At 52.1% G+C, this 13,635-nt stretch overlaps 1 protein-coding gene across 3 annotated transcripts in view; it reads left to right on the forward strand.

Moving 5' to 3' along the window:
• TBC1D22A (TBC1 domain family, member 22A) overlaps nucleotides 1-13,635 on the forward strand; it is a 472,727-nt gene that overhangs the window by 394,715 nt on the left and 64,377 nt on the right. For all 3 annotated transcript variants that reach the window (XM_011984056.1, XM_011984058.1, XM_011984057.1), the window contains one exon: nucleotides 2,837-2,932. In XM_011984056.1, coding sequence (XP_011839446.1) covers nucleotides 2,837-2,932 — 96 coding nt within the window. The remainder of the gene's footprint in view (nucleotides 1-2,836; nucleotides 2,933-13,635) is intronic.

Genomic DNA, 13,635 nt, shown 5'->3' on the forward strand with positions numbered 1-13,635 from the left:
TTTTTTTTTTTTTTTAAATGAGACGGAGTCTCGCTCTGTCGCCCAGGCTGGAGTGCAGTGGCTCAATCTTGGCTCACTGTAAGCTCCGCCTCCTGAGTTCACGCCATTTTCCTGCCTCAGCCTCCCAAGTACCTGAGACTACAGGCGCCCTCCACCACACCTGGCTAATTTTTTGTATTTTTAGTAGAATCGGGATTTCACCGTGTTAGCCAGGATGGTCTCAATCTCCTGACCTTGTGATCCACCCACCTCGGCTTCCCAAAGTGCTGGGATTACAGGCATGAGCGACCACGCCCGGCCTGAAGTATGTAAAATTTATTATATAACAGTTATACCTCAGGAGAGCTGTTTAAAATACATTACCCAACAAAAACTGATACGTAGTTGTAGTCAATTAGACTCCCTCCTCCCCACTAGAGACTTCAGAGCAAAAGCCCTGTGCGAGGTTAGAGGTCATAAGTGTTTATACTGTTCAGTACACCAGGAAGAGAAAACAATTTTGAATTCGTGTGCTCCTGATAACATACCTTCCAAACACAGAAAACAAAGATTGGCAGAACCATAAGGAGAAAGACATAAACTCACTCTCATAATGGGAGTTTTGAAGCATACCTGTCAGTTATTGATAGATTATAAGTAGATGGAAAAAAAAAAACCCACAGGATTTATAGGAAACTTGAACCAACGCCGTTGATGAACTTTGTTTAGTGGACATATGCAGGGTACTGTATCCAAGAACTCTAGAATATGCACCCTCTTCATGTTCTCTGGTCTGGCCCCAGCTTGCTGATCATTCCTGTGTGCGGTTTAGTCCTTGGTGTTTATTTGTGTCCCGAATCACTGGTCACTCTCTGGTCTTTTGTGTCCGTGTACCTCCCTGGCATCTCCACCTGGATCCCCAAGTATCTTAAACTTGGTAGTTCCAAAGAACAGCTCACGGCCTTCCCACCAAAACACTGTGTCCTACAGCCTTTTCCACAAACCTGTCCCCATCTTAGGAACTGGCAGCTTCACGCTTCCAGCTGTGGAGGCTCAAATTGTCAGAGTGGCCCTTGGTTCCTTTCTCTCCTACCCCAGATCTCTCATGCGTGTTGGTGTAGTTTTTCTGTAAAACCTTCAAAATACATCTCGAATTGGTCTTCCCACAAGCTTCCCTGCTCCCCCTTGGCCCGAGTCACTAGCCCTTCTTGAATTCTGACTACCATGGTCCCCTCACCTGCCTCCTGGTTCTCCTGGTTCTGTCTCTCCCCACCCTGCCTTGTGCCATCCGTTGTCAGCGTGACACTCGGAGGGATGCTTCTGAAGCCTGTGTCTTTCCCTGCTCAGAGCCCTAAGGATCTATACCCCACACGTGCCAGCCATCGCTTCCCTTTGCTCGCCTCGCTCTGCGGTAGCTGTGCTGGTCTCCTTGCTATTTCTGGAACGTGCCAGGCAGCCTCTAACCACAGGGTCTCTGTGCTTCCTGTAGCTTTTACCTGGAATGTTTCTCTGCCATGTGTGTAAATGCCTTTTCTGGCCAGGGGCGGTGGCTCACACCTGTAATCCCAGCACTTTGGGAAGCTGAGGCGAGTGGATCACTTGAGATCAGGAGTTCAAGACCAACCTGGCCAACATGGTGAAACCCCACTACTAAAAATACAAAAATTAGTCTGGCCTGGTGGCGTGCAGCTGTAATCCCAGCTATTCAGGAGGCTGAGACAAGAACATTGCTTGAACCCGGGAGGCGGAGGTTGCAGTGAGCCGAGATCATGCTACTACCCTCCAGCCTGGGCAACAGAGCGAAATTCCATCTCAGTGAAGAAAATAATAATAATAATAATAAACGCCTTTTCTCTCTGAATGTTTGCTCATCTGTCACCTTAGGTGACTGACCATTTTACTAAAGTGGTATCCCCCTCTTCACAGACAAACCCACTTGCTGTTCCTCGTCCCAGTCTTTGCCTTGTTTTCTCCATAGCACATCACCATCGAATGCACTGTGCGTTTGATTTGTTTACTTACTGAACCATTGACAGTAGTCCTACAGATGTTGCATGGGCAAGGCAGAAAAGTGAAGGTGGCACCCCAAGAACTGGAGTTTTGGGAACCCTCAGTCTTTGCAGTTGGCTGTGTGTGCTTGAACTAATACCACAGCCCCAAGGTGTGCACGCCCCGAACCTCAGTATGGGAGGGTCTCTGGGAGCTGACAGTGGTCCTGGGTTTCCGGGATGAGTAAGGGGTAGCTACCTCAAGAAGCGGGAGCAGGGAGGCACGTTTGAATGACAGTGAGGAGAGAGACATGGGTGGTGATTTGAGGGGTGTGAGCCGTGTCCTTCCACATCTGTGGCTTCTGAACACTTCCCTGTTCGTTTCCCAGGGAGACCCGGACCAGGTGGTGGTCCTGGGCCCAGTGCCTGATCTCCGGCTTGACTGGGCCCGGCCTGGGCTCAGCCGTGTTTCCTCATCTGTGGAGTGGGAGGAGGCCTCCCTCACATGCCGTTGTGAGGAGCAGACGCTGTGCCTGGCACGGCACCAGCGCACGTTGAATTTGTCTCTTATGCTTTTTGGCTATTGTCTGTGCAAGAGAGGAGAGTGAACAACCGCCTCTGAGGCTGCCCGAAGCTTGGTCTGCTATTCACTTCCTGTTTATCAGCCGCTGGTACTTAAAGAGAAAATGGTGTTTGTTTTAATGAGCTGACAATTTTGAAATTAAGGCATTAAGTAAAAGTACGTCAACACAAGCTTTGGTTTTCTCTGAACCCTGACTAGGTAAACCCTGACTGTTGCAGATAACCTTGCAGTGATGTTCATAGATCACACTTTACAATTTCTCTCTTGGTTATTTTTTCTCTTTTAGTCTGAACCAGAGGGCTTTTCTCATTTCCACTTGTACGTGTGCGCTGCTTTTCTCGTGAGATGGAGGAAGGAAATACTAGAAGAGAAAGATTTTCAAGTAAGTAAATGCCCTTTCAAAAGAACCCGAGTTTGATTTTCTACTAGGAGAGAGGTGTATTAAATTTTAGTTCACAGGGTTATTTGTGGAAGAGTTTTGAGGAGCGCTGCCTGCGTTTCGCCGCTGACCTCCCGCTGGTTGAAAGCTCGTCTAGCTGAGAAGGCGAGCCTGGCAGTGGTCTTGTGGTCATGGCAGTGGAAATGCTGCCCAAGGTATGAGTTATTTGATGTGACTGTGTGACAAGCTCCCCGCAGAACCTCCCCTGGGCCAGCGTGCCCCTCAGCAGCGCCACCCCTGCAGGGTGCGGCACGTGACCTCTGGTCCCTGGAACCCTCTTCACAGCACCTGGACTGTGATGCTTTAGGGACAGGGCTGGGCAAGAAATCACACAGCCTGGGGTCCCTTCCAGCCAGGCCACTAGGAGTTGTGTGACTGGGGACGCACTGTTTAACCTCACTAAGCTAGTCCCTGGCAACTTAGTGGGAGAGCCCTCCTTGCACCCCACTCATCAGAGGCACACCCTGCTGGGCCCCGTGCTCTACCTGTGGGACTCCCTGTGGACTAGTGTCCAGCCCCTGACCCCCCCAACATGTTCCTCTGTGAGGCGTCCCGAGCACCCTGTGGACTGTTGGCCCCTTCACGGGGTGATACCCACTGTTCTCCAAGGTGCTGGCTGGGAAGTCCTTCTGCCCAGTATTCACCCAGCAGAGGGCTCTGGGTGCAGCAAGGAAGACCCCAGCAGTGGGAACCAGACAGACTCTGCACCAGCCAGCTGGGTCAGCCACGCTTCACCACTCTGCCTTCTCCAGGCCCTCGTCTCTCAACTAAAGGGACGGTCCTGGGTCCCCAGGGCAGTGCTCTCCACAGCTGGCAGCCTTCTGTTCCCCAGCTCCGTCCTCGTCAGTGGCTCCAAGCATCCCTGCTCCTTCTGAGAGTCTTGGGAAGAGCCAGGGAGGTCCTGCTGCCCCACTTCATCCCGGTTCCAGGAGAGACCAGACAGGTGAGGGTCGTGCTGAGGCCTGGAGCTGCCAACAGGGCCTGGCCGAGCAGATGGAACCCAGCCCAGGTGTTCGTGGATGGAGAACATCCATCCACGTCATCCTAAACCAGAACTGAGCCACATCCTGTGCCCGTTCTGACCGGCTGGGGGTGTAGTTTAAGCGCCTGATGTCGGCATTACTGGGATCTTTTGCTGATTAATAAGCACGGCATTGTAAAATTAGAAAATAAGCTATCCGAGAAAATCTTCATTTATCCATTTTACCCCCCGAGTCTAAACCTCTCAGTTTGGCTTCCCAGGGGACTGGGGGTCCAACTGCCAACCCCCCTGCAGGCCGCCCTATGCCCGCCGGCCCTCATCCTCGCCAGCTTCCCCTCCTTGGAGCCCCACTGCCCTCACCCTGGGCTTGGCTGAGAGGAGGCCGCCCACACGGGATCGACTGTGCTCTGCCAGCGTCTAGGAGGTGCCCACCAGAAGTGGGAATGCCTCGTGAGGTTGGAAACCCCACCACCCGCCAGGAACTGGGACCATTGTGGTTTTTAATTTTAAAGTAAGCAAGCCGCTTAGACACAGTGGGGACGGCAGTTGGCAGAGTCGTTTTTCTAAGTAGAAAAAGCAGTTACTTTTATGTAGGCAGAGTGTGGCACCTCCATGAAGTCAGGAACCTTCTCTGAGGGGGCCTCGGCAGCTGAGAGGTCTATGAATGTCTCTGATCAGTGGGTGCGCCACTGCCTGATGTTGATGCGTGGGCAGCCTCGTTGGGAGAAGCAGCTTCCTCCAGCGTGGTGGCTGCCTGCCCCAGGAGGCTGGTGAAGGCGGCGAGGAGGTGGCAGAGCAGCATCGTGGAAGGCTGAGGCCCTTGCTCTGGAAGCGTGCTCCAGGCAGTCCGCAGCCACCTGGCCCCGGGCCCTGCGTCTCTGTGGGAGCTCCAGCTGCTGGGTGGGCTGCATGGGAAGGACCAGCGGGTGCCAGCCCAAGCTGCCCAGCCTGGGAGCCTTCATCTTTGTCCCCTTTGGCTCTGGGACTGAGTTCTGTGCATCTGCCAGCTGCTCAGTGGGGAAGCCGAGCACACACAGGTATGCGCAGTGCCCAGGGTGAGGGGCTCAGTCTGGCTTTGTGACCCTGGGCTTCACAGCCTCAGCCGGTCTGTTCATTCCTTCACTGAATGCCCCTGGAACCCTCGCCCTGAGCCAGGCCCCGTGCTGCAGATTCTGCCCGCGAGGGGCAGGGCAAGTTGGGAGGGGCAGGTGCATGAAAGGACTGCTCTGCGGGGGTCGGCAAGTGAGCAGGGACCAGGGAATAGAAGTGATAGATGGGGGAGAGGGGAGCCGGTGGGGGAGAGAAGCAAAGAGAGGATGGGGTGGCCTTCCCGTAACAGTGGATTTGTAACAGCCTGCTCTGCAACGTGAAGTGATTTGGTAAACTCAGCACCAAGGGTGGGTTGGCAGCTAGAACACAAGCAGCCATGAGCAATACAAATGAAAAGACGAACAGGGATGGGGCAGGATGGCGCACGGAGGAAGCAGGAACAATCGTGTCCTCGGACTTCAAGAAGAAAACACTGGGCAGAGCAGGGAGTCACACCACACCATGGCACTGAGCAGGGAGAGTCACCCCACACTGTGGGATCGAGCAGGGAGAGTCCCCCCACACGGTGGCATCGCAGGGGGAGTCACCCTACACCGTGGCATCGCAGGGAGAGTCACCCCACACCGTGGCATCGCAGGGAGAGTCACCCCACACGGTGGCATCGCAGGGAGAGTCCCCCCACACGGTGGCATTGCAGGGGGAGTCACCCCACACGGTGGCATCGCAGGGGGAGTCACCCCACACCGTGGCATCGAGCAGAGAGAGTCACTCCATACTGTGGTATTCTCCCAGCACGGGTCTGGCAGCGGCCGCAGGAGCCAGGAAGGCAGGACGCTCCTGGGAGCACAGGAGCCCAGCGCCAGCTGTCAGAAGCCTCCTGGTAGAGGCCGTGATCTGTGCACTTTCCGGTCTTCGTATTAAACTTGAATTTAAAACTGTATAAAACATACAAAGACATTCAGTGAAGCAACCATAGGAGTAAAGTTGAAGCGTATTTAGTTGGATTAAAAATAAGGTGGGGGCTGGGCGCAGTGGCTCTCGCCTGTAATCCCAGCACTTTGGTAAGCCAACCAAACCTTTGTCTCTACTAAAAATACAATTAGCCGGGCATGCTGGTGGGCGCCTATAATCCCAGCTACTGGGGAAGCTGAGGCAAGAGAATCGCTTGAACCTGGGAGGCGGAGGTTGCAGTGAACCAAGATGGCACCACTACACTCCAGCTGGGGCGACAGAGCATGACTCCGTCCCATAAATTAAGTAAGGAGGATTGTGAATCTGAATGGCATAAAAAAGGAGTGGTTTAGGAGTTCTGGGTGGAATTTGTACCAACAAAGAATGCGTCTTCTTTCTAAGTATTTATGGAATACTTACAAAAAGTAATCACTCAACCTAGGCCATAAACATTTCCAAAATAAGAAAACAGCAATGACATAAACTTTGTTCACTGAGCATAATCCTTTAAAATTAGATCATAATAAAGTTAAAACGACAAAACCAAGCATTTGGATGTTAAAGAACCCCCTTCAAAATAATGTGGGTCAAGATGGAAATGACCCTGTAATTACTGAAGGATATTGAAAAGCACAAGGAATGTACCAGTGCTGGGCTTGCAAACAGGTTCAAAGATGCAATGCTTTCATTATTTAAAAACATTAAAACAAGTAAACTAAGCCTTTAACCAAGAAGTTAAAAATAGAAAAATAAAGACAACTTATGATAAAGACAATAAAAAAATGAATGAGTAAAAGCAAACAAATACATTAGAAGACAGGATTTTTATGTAGAATTCCTAAGTATATCTTAGAGGGGCAGTTGAAAATGCTAGTGAAATAGGCAGACCTCCAGTAAGGAGGACCAAGATAGATGGGTGAAAACGTAGTCCTCCTCTGTGTTAGAAAAGAGGCATTTATACACACATACTTTAAAAATGCTAAATTTGCCTCAAGCTTTAAGAAAAGCCCAACCTGGCCAGGTGCAGTGGCTCATGCCTGTAATCCCAGCACTTTGGGAGGCCCAGGCGGGTGGATCACGAGGTCAGGAGATGGAGACCATCCTGGCCAACATGGTGAAACCCAGTTTCTACTAAAAATACAAAAATTAGCTGGGCGTGGTGGCACATGCCTGTAATCCCAGCTACTCAGGAGGCTGAGGCAGGGTAATCGCTTGAACCAGGGAGGCAGAGGTTGCAGTGAACTGAGATCACCCCACTGCACTCCAGCCTGGTGACAGAGCAGGACTCCATCTCAAAAAAAAACCCAAAAAAACCAAACTTGTATAGACTTAAAATTTGGGAGTAAATCCAAACATCGCCAAAAGTCGTGGTTTTAAATATGATTCTAAGGCCAGAGAATGTCTTCCTAGTGAATTTGTTCACAGTTTCTAAAAACCTTACCCTGTGTGACCTGTCCTGCCAGAGAGAAGCAGCAGGCTCGGCCCTGTGTCTCACAGAGCTGCCCACCGGACACGGGGCTCCCAGCGCCCTGTCTCAGCTGAATGAATCATCGGTAACTTCTGTGCAGGATCCCACATCTGCCAGGTTCTCCCTCCACATACATGGAGTGTCTTAGTCCATTCCTGCTGTTATAACAAAATACCTTAGCCTGGGTAATGTATAAGCAATAGAAATGTGTTTCTCACCGTTCTGGAGACTGGAAGTTCAAAATCAAGGCGCCGGCCTCTGGTGTCTGCCCAGGGCACCTCGTTACTGCATCCTCACATGGTGGAAGGCAGGAGGGCAAGAGGGCTGGGCGCTCCCATCAGCCTCCCTCACGGCACCCATCTCATTCATGAGGCCCGCCTTCATCAATATTATAAAATAAAAAATATCCCATAAAAATACCACCGGACGTAGCCATGCTCCGGGATGCCAGCCTAGAGTTAGCCTCAGAGATCAGGCCAGTACACCTGTAACTCTGTCTGGCTTGCACTATTAATAAAAGGATCCCATCAGTAAACCAGAGGCCCTCAATCACATCTTAAGAGATTCGGTAGCTTTTCCTGAGTTTAATGAATAGAAAACTCTACCCTTAAGTAAAACTAAAATAATACTTTATTAACATGCTAAAGAACATTTTAAATCAACCACCACCAGTACCTAGGGAAATGCTAGAGACAGCCCCACTGAGATCAGGACTATTCTTTTGTTTCTGTAATGTGATGAACAAACGTTCAGCGAAGGCTCCTTGTCCTCTCCCCATACAAGGTGCATGCACACACACAAGCACACACAACGTGGATATTAACAAAATACTTCTTAAGTTCATGGACTCTTCAGAGGACTAAGCCAGCCCTAGAACTAGTGTTTGCCCTGAAGGCGTCTGCTGCTTCCTGCTCTGGGGCCAGCTCCCCGGTGTAAACAGCCTGGCAGAGGGCAGGGGAGAAGGCCTGGGGCTGGAGCAGGTGGATGTGAGTCAGAGACCCTTTGCCTAAGTCAGGACCCCTGAACCCAAGCAAGTGAACCAGGACAGACAGACAGAATGGCCTTCGTAGGTTCCTGCTTGCCTGACGCTTAGCTCTGAAGGGAAGACGAATAAAAGCAAGTCTCCTCTGAAAGTTCGTGGCCCCAGCCCACCTTCTCACTCGTTTAGGTCTAGAATTTACATTACTTTTATGTCTGAAAAACCCAATGCTAACAAGTTAACTTAATATGGCCAGAGAGCCCCAGATGCCTAGCCCAAGAAAATGCCAGTTCGCCCTAGAGTGGCCCATTTTAAGCACAGCGTAGAAGTTGTAAATATCCGTGTACCAGAAACCTCATAAACCAAATTCAGAGGCAGTTGACAAGGTTCTTCATTCACAACATAGCTTATACCCTTAATATACAAAGAACTCACACAAATAACTAATAAAAAGAAAATGTCCTCATAGAAAATGGATGAGGACTATCAGAGCAGTCAGAAACCCACACGAGAATTTATGTAGCTGTCCAGAAAATGTAAGTGTTTCTTCCGATCATTAGTAAAGAATCGAAAATCGGAAGAAACGCTCTGAAATAAGCACTGCTTTTAGCGAGGGCCCTCCTGGAAGTGGAGGAAGCTGGCGTAAAGCAGGCATGCTCTTTCATTCTGACGAGGGGTGTGATACAGAACCTTTCTGGAGAGCTATTAATAATTGATATCAAGAACCTTTCCTCGACCCAGTAATTCTCCTTGTTTATAATTATGGAAAAACAAATTGGCAGCAGCCTGCATATCCAGCGGTCTGGGTACAGTTATCTCAATTATGGTACATGACTGGTTATAATGTTTCATAACTACCAAAAATTGTATCTTCAAGTAATATTTACTGAAAGGAGAAAATGTTTTCAGTGCGTTTCTATGTGGAGGAAAAGCATGACCTGAAATTATATGTATCGGCATATGTAATACAGATAAAAATGATCCCAGATTTGCTTCTATTCCACGCATGGACAGAAAGACCGAACAGAAACAAACCATGGTGTGCTAGCCTGACTTAGTTTTCATTAGTAGAGTTATGGATATTTTATTTTCTTGTTTGAATTTTTTTTTTTTTTTGGTATTTTGCATGTTCTTTTCAATATGTGTCAACATGGTTTTCTCACTAGGGTTAATTCCCACGTTAAGGATGGTTGTGGGAATTGGACCACTTTGGGAGGTTCACGGCTTGGAGCTGGTACTCAGAATGCAGGGCTGTGGGTTCTCTGCACTTCTTCTAGGATGCTCCACCGCGCCCGCCCCTCGGGTGACCTGCCGTGCCTGCCCTTCAGGTGTCCCGCCGTGTCCATCCCTCAGGTGTCCCCTCAGCTCGCTGACACATACACGTGCAAACACATCACTCGCACAGAGCACACACGCCTATGGCCTTCAAGGCAAGAGGCGTGCCCTGCTTGTCTGGTGGAGACTTAGTTACCAGATGCTTCCTGGGTAACACATGAGGGGCACTGGGGACGAGAGTGTGAGAGGGTCACAGGGGCTGTGGGAAGAGAGAGGTGGGTGGACTCTGCAGGTCACCCCAGCTCCCAGGCTGCACAAAGTGCCGTCGAGGCTGGCTGTGCATTCCCTTTGGCTCAGCCACCATGATGAGGTTTCCTGAACTGCCCAGTCCTGCCCGAAGATGACGTAAGGGCCACATTTCATTCATGGGCCTGGGCCTCTTTCCAGGGTCCTCAGTGTCCCCATCACAGAGGAGGGGCTGGGTGTGGTCATTTCCGAGTAACCTGCGAGGATCTGTGTGCACAGTGGGACCAAATTCCAGTCCATGACCTTTGAGACCCTCTGAGCTGGCCAGCTGGCCCCCTGGGCCCAGCCCCTACTTGGAGGTGGTCTCAGCCCATATATGGCCACCTGATGAGTCTGGAAGTCACCCACTGCCCCTAGGAGGCCACCCTAAATGCTGCTGTCCTCAGACTTCAGGGATCTTTGCTAAGGAGACATGCAATAAAGACATCACAGGTTCTCTTGGGCGTCTGTGATTTACAAAGTAGGAAAGACACAGCAGCAAAAGCCCTGTGCTCTGCAGAGACTCCGGCGGACTTCACGGCGCAGAGGCAGCAGCAAGGCCCCCCTCCTCCCTGTCCCCTGGCCTCGGAAGCTGGTGCCAGGGTGTGCTCAGCAGACCCCTGGAGTCCCCTTCGTTTGCTTCATGAGAGGCCTCAAAGCAAACGCTCCTTCGCTCGAGCCTTGGCTTATTTGGACTTTGGGGTCTCAGGGTAATTGAAGGTTGCTTTAAAGATCAATGGCAGCTTTAGAGTTACACCTGGAAGGAGGCGGAGAGAAGACGGGGTTTGCACATGGAGATTTATCATTTCTAGTTTTTTCTTACCTGAGAGAACCACGTTATTAATGACGATGAGGTCTCAGCCCCCCAGGAGGCTGAGGGGTGTTCCTATGAGATTCCGTCTGCCAAGACTTCGGGGCAGATGAGTGGAATCGCTTGGCTTTACTCCTGGCCACCCAGCCCTTCCCTTTGGCCTGGAAACAGAGCACCAGCTGCTTCCTGGGTGACGTTTCCTCCATTCTCTCCGGGAAGGCGTAGACTCCTGCCGGAGGCCCCTCACCTGTGAAGCCCCCTTGTTGTGCTTCCTGGGGGTTTCGAGCCATGGTTTTGCATCCAGCACAGCACCTGGCGTGTGGTAGGAATGGAAGGGGTGATTGCTGGCCGGCAGGATGACTTTGCACACACCAGTCCTAACCAGCGTGCTTTTCTGCGTGCTTTCATTTGGGGTTCCAGCATCCTTCTGGGCCAGTCCATTGCTGCCTTTAGTCACTGGTAAACTCACACCCAGGACCCAGTTAATGAGTCCGTCAGGCCTCAGCCTGCCCATCGGCTCACAGAACGGCCCGTGGCAGTGGGCCATGTCTCTGTCAAATGGGACTGATCTTGCAATGGTGAGTAGCCTTCGACAGGCTTCATACGGGTTTCTTTTTCATCCTGCGTTCACTGGGAGCAGCAAATGTCATGAAATGCCAAAGTAAAGATCGTTGTCTCCGTCTCTATTGTTTCAAGACATTTTAAAGACAAAATTGAGTCAATTGAAAAGTAATCTGTTCAGTGAATTGTGCCTTTGTGTGCGGGTTGCTGCGTGTGTGAAAGTGTGGGGTTTACAGGGTCATGCGTGCTGTGAGATCAGGTTTGTGTTGCTGTGCAGGGCTTGTATGGCCATGTGGTGTTAGCTCTTTGGACCATTCGTGAACAGAAGCTCTTGGGGGCCCACACCGCGGCCTCCCATGTTCTGATGCAACAGCGTGAAACTGAGGAAAGAGGACACCATTCACGACGGCTAGGCACGTGGCAGGTCCATGGTGGGTGGGCTCACTGCCGGATGAGGCCTCCCCGAAGAGGGGTCCTTGTGTGGGAGTGGCAGAGAGAGAAGGGGACTGTCGGGTCAGTGGGGGAGGGCACGCCTGAGCTGAGCATTTGCATCCCTGCTGCAGGAGCCACAGGGTAAATGCACAGAGGCTGGGGATGGGGTGGTGCTGTGCAGGGTTCAGAGGGAAGGGCGCCATGGGAGCTGGGACCTGGGCTCAGCTGCGAGGAGGAAGCAGAGCTTTCCTTGTGGGAAAGCTGAGGAAGAGGACAGCAATCCCCTGAGTGAAGCAGGGCTGGGAGCCGCCTGGAGGACAGGCTACCCACGCCAGGTCCTCGAGTCAGCCTAGGGGCGCATGTCCTGGGAGGCATTGGGACCTTGTCTCTTCTTGACCTGGGCCTGGGATGAGCATGCAGGTGGAAGCTCTGTGGGGCGGGGACCTGCCTGTGCCTCTGTGCACGTCGGAGCTAAAACATGCCTGATGTGGAGTTGGCAAATCAACTGGGCATGGGGTGCTGCCCTCTCAGCCACAGGTGGCACCGAGGGGCATGGAGGAGGCAAGCTGGTCCCAGAGGCAGGGCTTGCGGAGTGGGCCACAGGGCGAGGGGGATACACGGGGCTTCTTGCCTGGAGGAGCAGCAGGGCCTTCAGGAGCAGTGAGGGCCCCGCGGGGGAAGCAGGCAATGAGTTTGGGCTCCACTGAGGTCCGCCAGTCTGAGTACAGCTGGCGTGCAGGACACTGAGGCAGCAGTGCTGGCCACAGGGCCATTGGGAGGACAGGCGGGCAGAGGCCTGGAAGGGACAGAGAAGGACAAAGATGGCGCCTGCAGAGATTGGGCCAGGCGGGAGCGGGGACACAGAGGCTGAAGGACCGTGGGTGGGACAAGCCTTGTAAAGGAGAGAGGGGCAGGGACCTGCAGAGGGTTGCAGGGGAGGCAGCCTTCATGCTTAGGGTGAGCACGGGGACCAGGTGTGGCCAGCACAGTGACCACACTCCTGCCCCAGGCCCATGGGGCAGGGCCCTGCAGAGACCCAGGCGAGGGGCGACATCTCAGTCCCATCGAGTCCCCAAGGTCTGCCGCCAGCATGGCCAAACGCACCCCCTGGGTTCCTCCTCACACTTCAGGAAGGGCGACCGTCCCCAGAGAGCCCACGGGATTCCCAGTGTCTTCCAGAATACTTTCGGTTGTTCCCCGGGGTGGGACTTTCTCAGAAGCCGGCACAGCTAAGAGGCGTGCCCTGGAGACCCAGGGGAGCAGGAAGGCCTGACACACCCAGAGCATCTTCTGTTCCTAGTCCTCACACGGTGACACCAGCAGGCAACTTCTTTATACTTCAAAAAATGGGCCCTCCTTATTAAATTATACCTCTCGTTACGATAATGCGGTAGAATTGGAAGGTTCAGGTCGTTTCTGGGTGAAGTGGGGTTTGGGCTGCAGAGTTTAATAGCTGTCTTCCTGGAGTAAATGACGAAAGGTTGGGAAGATGGAGTGTGAGTTAAGATGAAGGAACAGGATTGTTGGGAGAGACTCTGGGGTGATTTGCAGGGATCTTTAAGTCTAAAACAAGTGATGAGATCTTTTTCTCTGTGGCTCAATTAAGGCAAGAGAAATTTGGGCCACTCTGCAAGAACTTGCCAGCATCTCTTTGATATCCCTTGCTGAGGGCTCCCTACTGGCTGCTGTGGAGAGGGACCCGCACGCGGCAGATCAACCCCAGCCTGAGCCCAGCTGGCGCTCCTGGAGCAGCTGCTGTCGGGCATCCTGGGATGGTTGAGTACAAGTGATTCTCCTGGTGTCCAGAGAGTCAGTTGCCAGAGGGCAGTGCCCACTCAGAGCACGTGGGAAC

Source organism: Mandrillus leucophaeus, unplaced genomic scaffold (assembly GCF_000951045.1).
Source record: "Mandrillus leucophaeus isolate KB7577 unplaced genomic scaffold, Mleu.le_1.0 Scaffold26, whole genome shotgun sequence".
Taxonomy (NCBI): Eukaryota; Metazoa; Chordata; class Mammalia; order Primates; family Cercopithecidae; genus Mandrillus; species Mandrillus leucophaeus.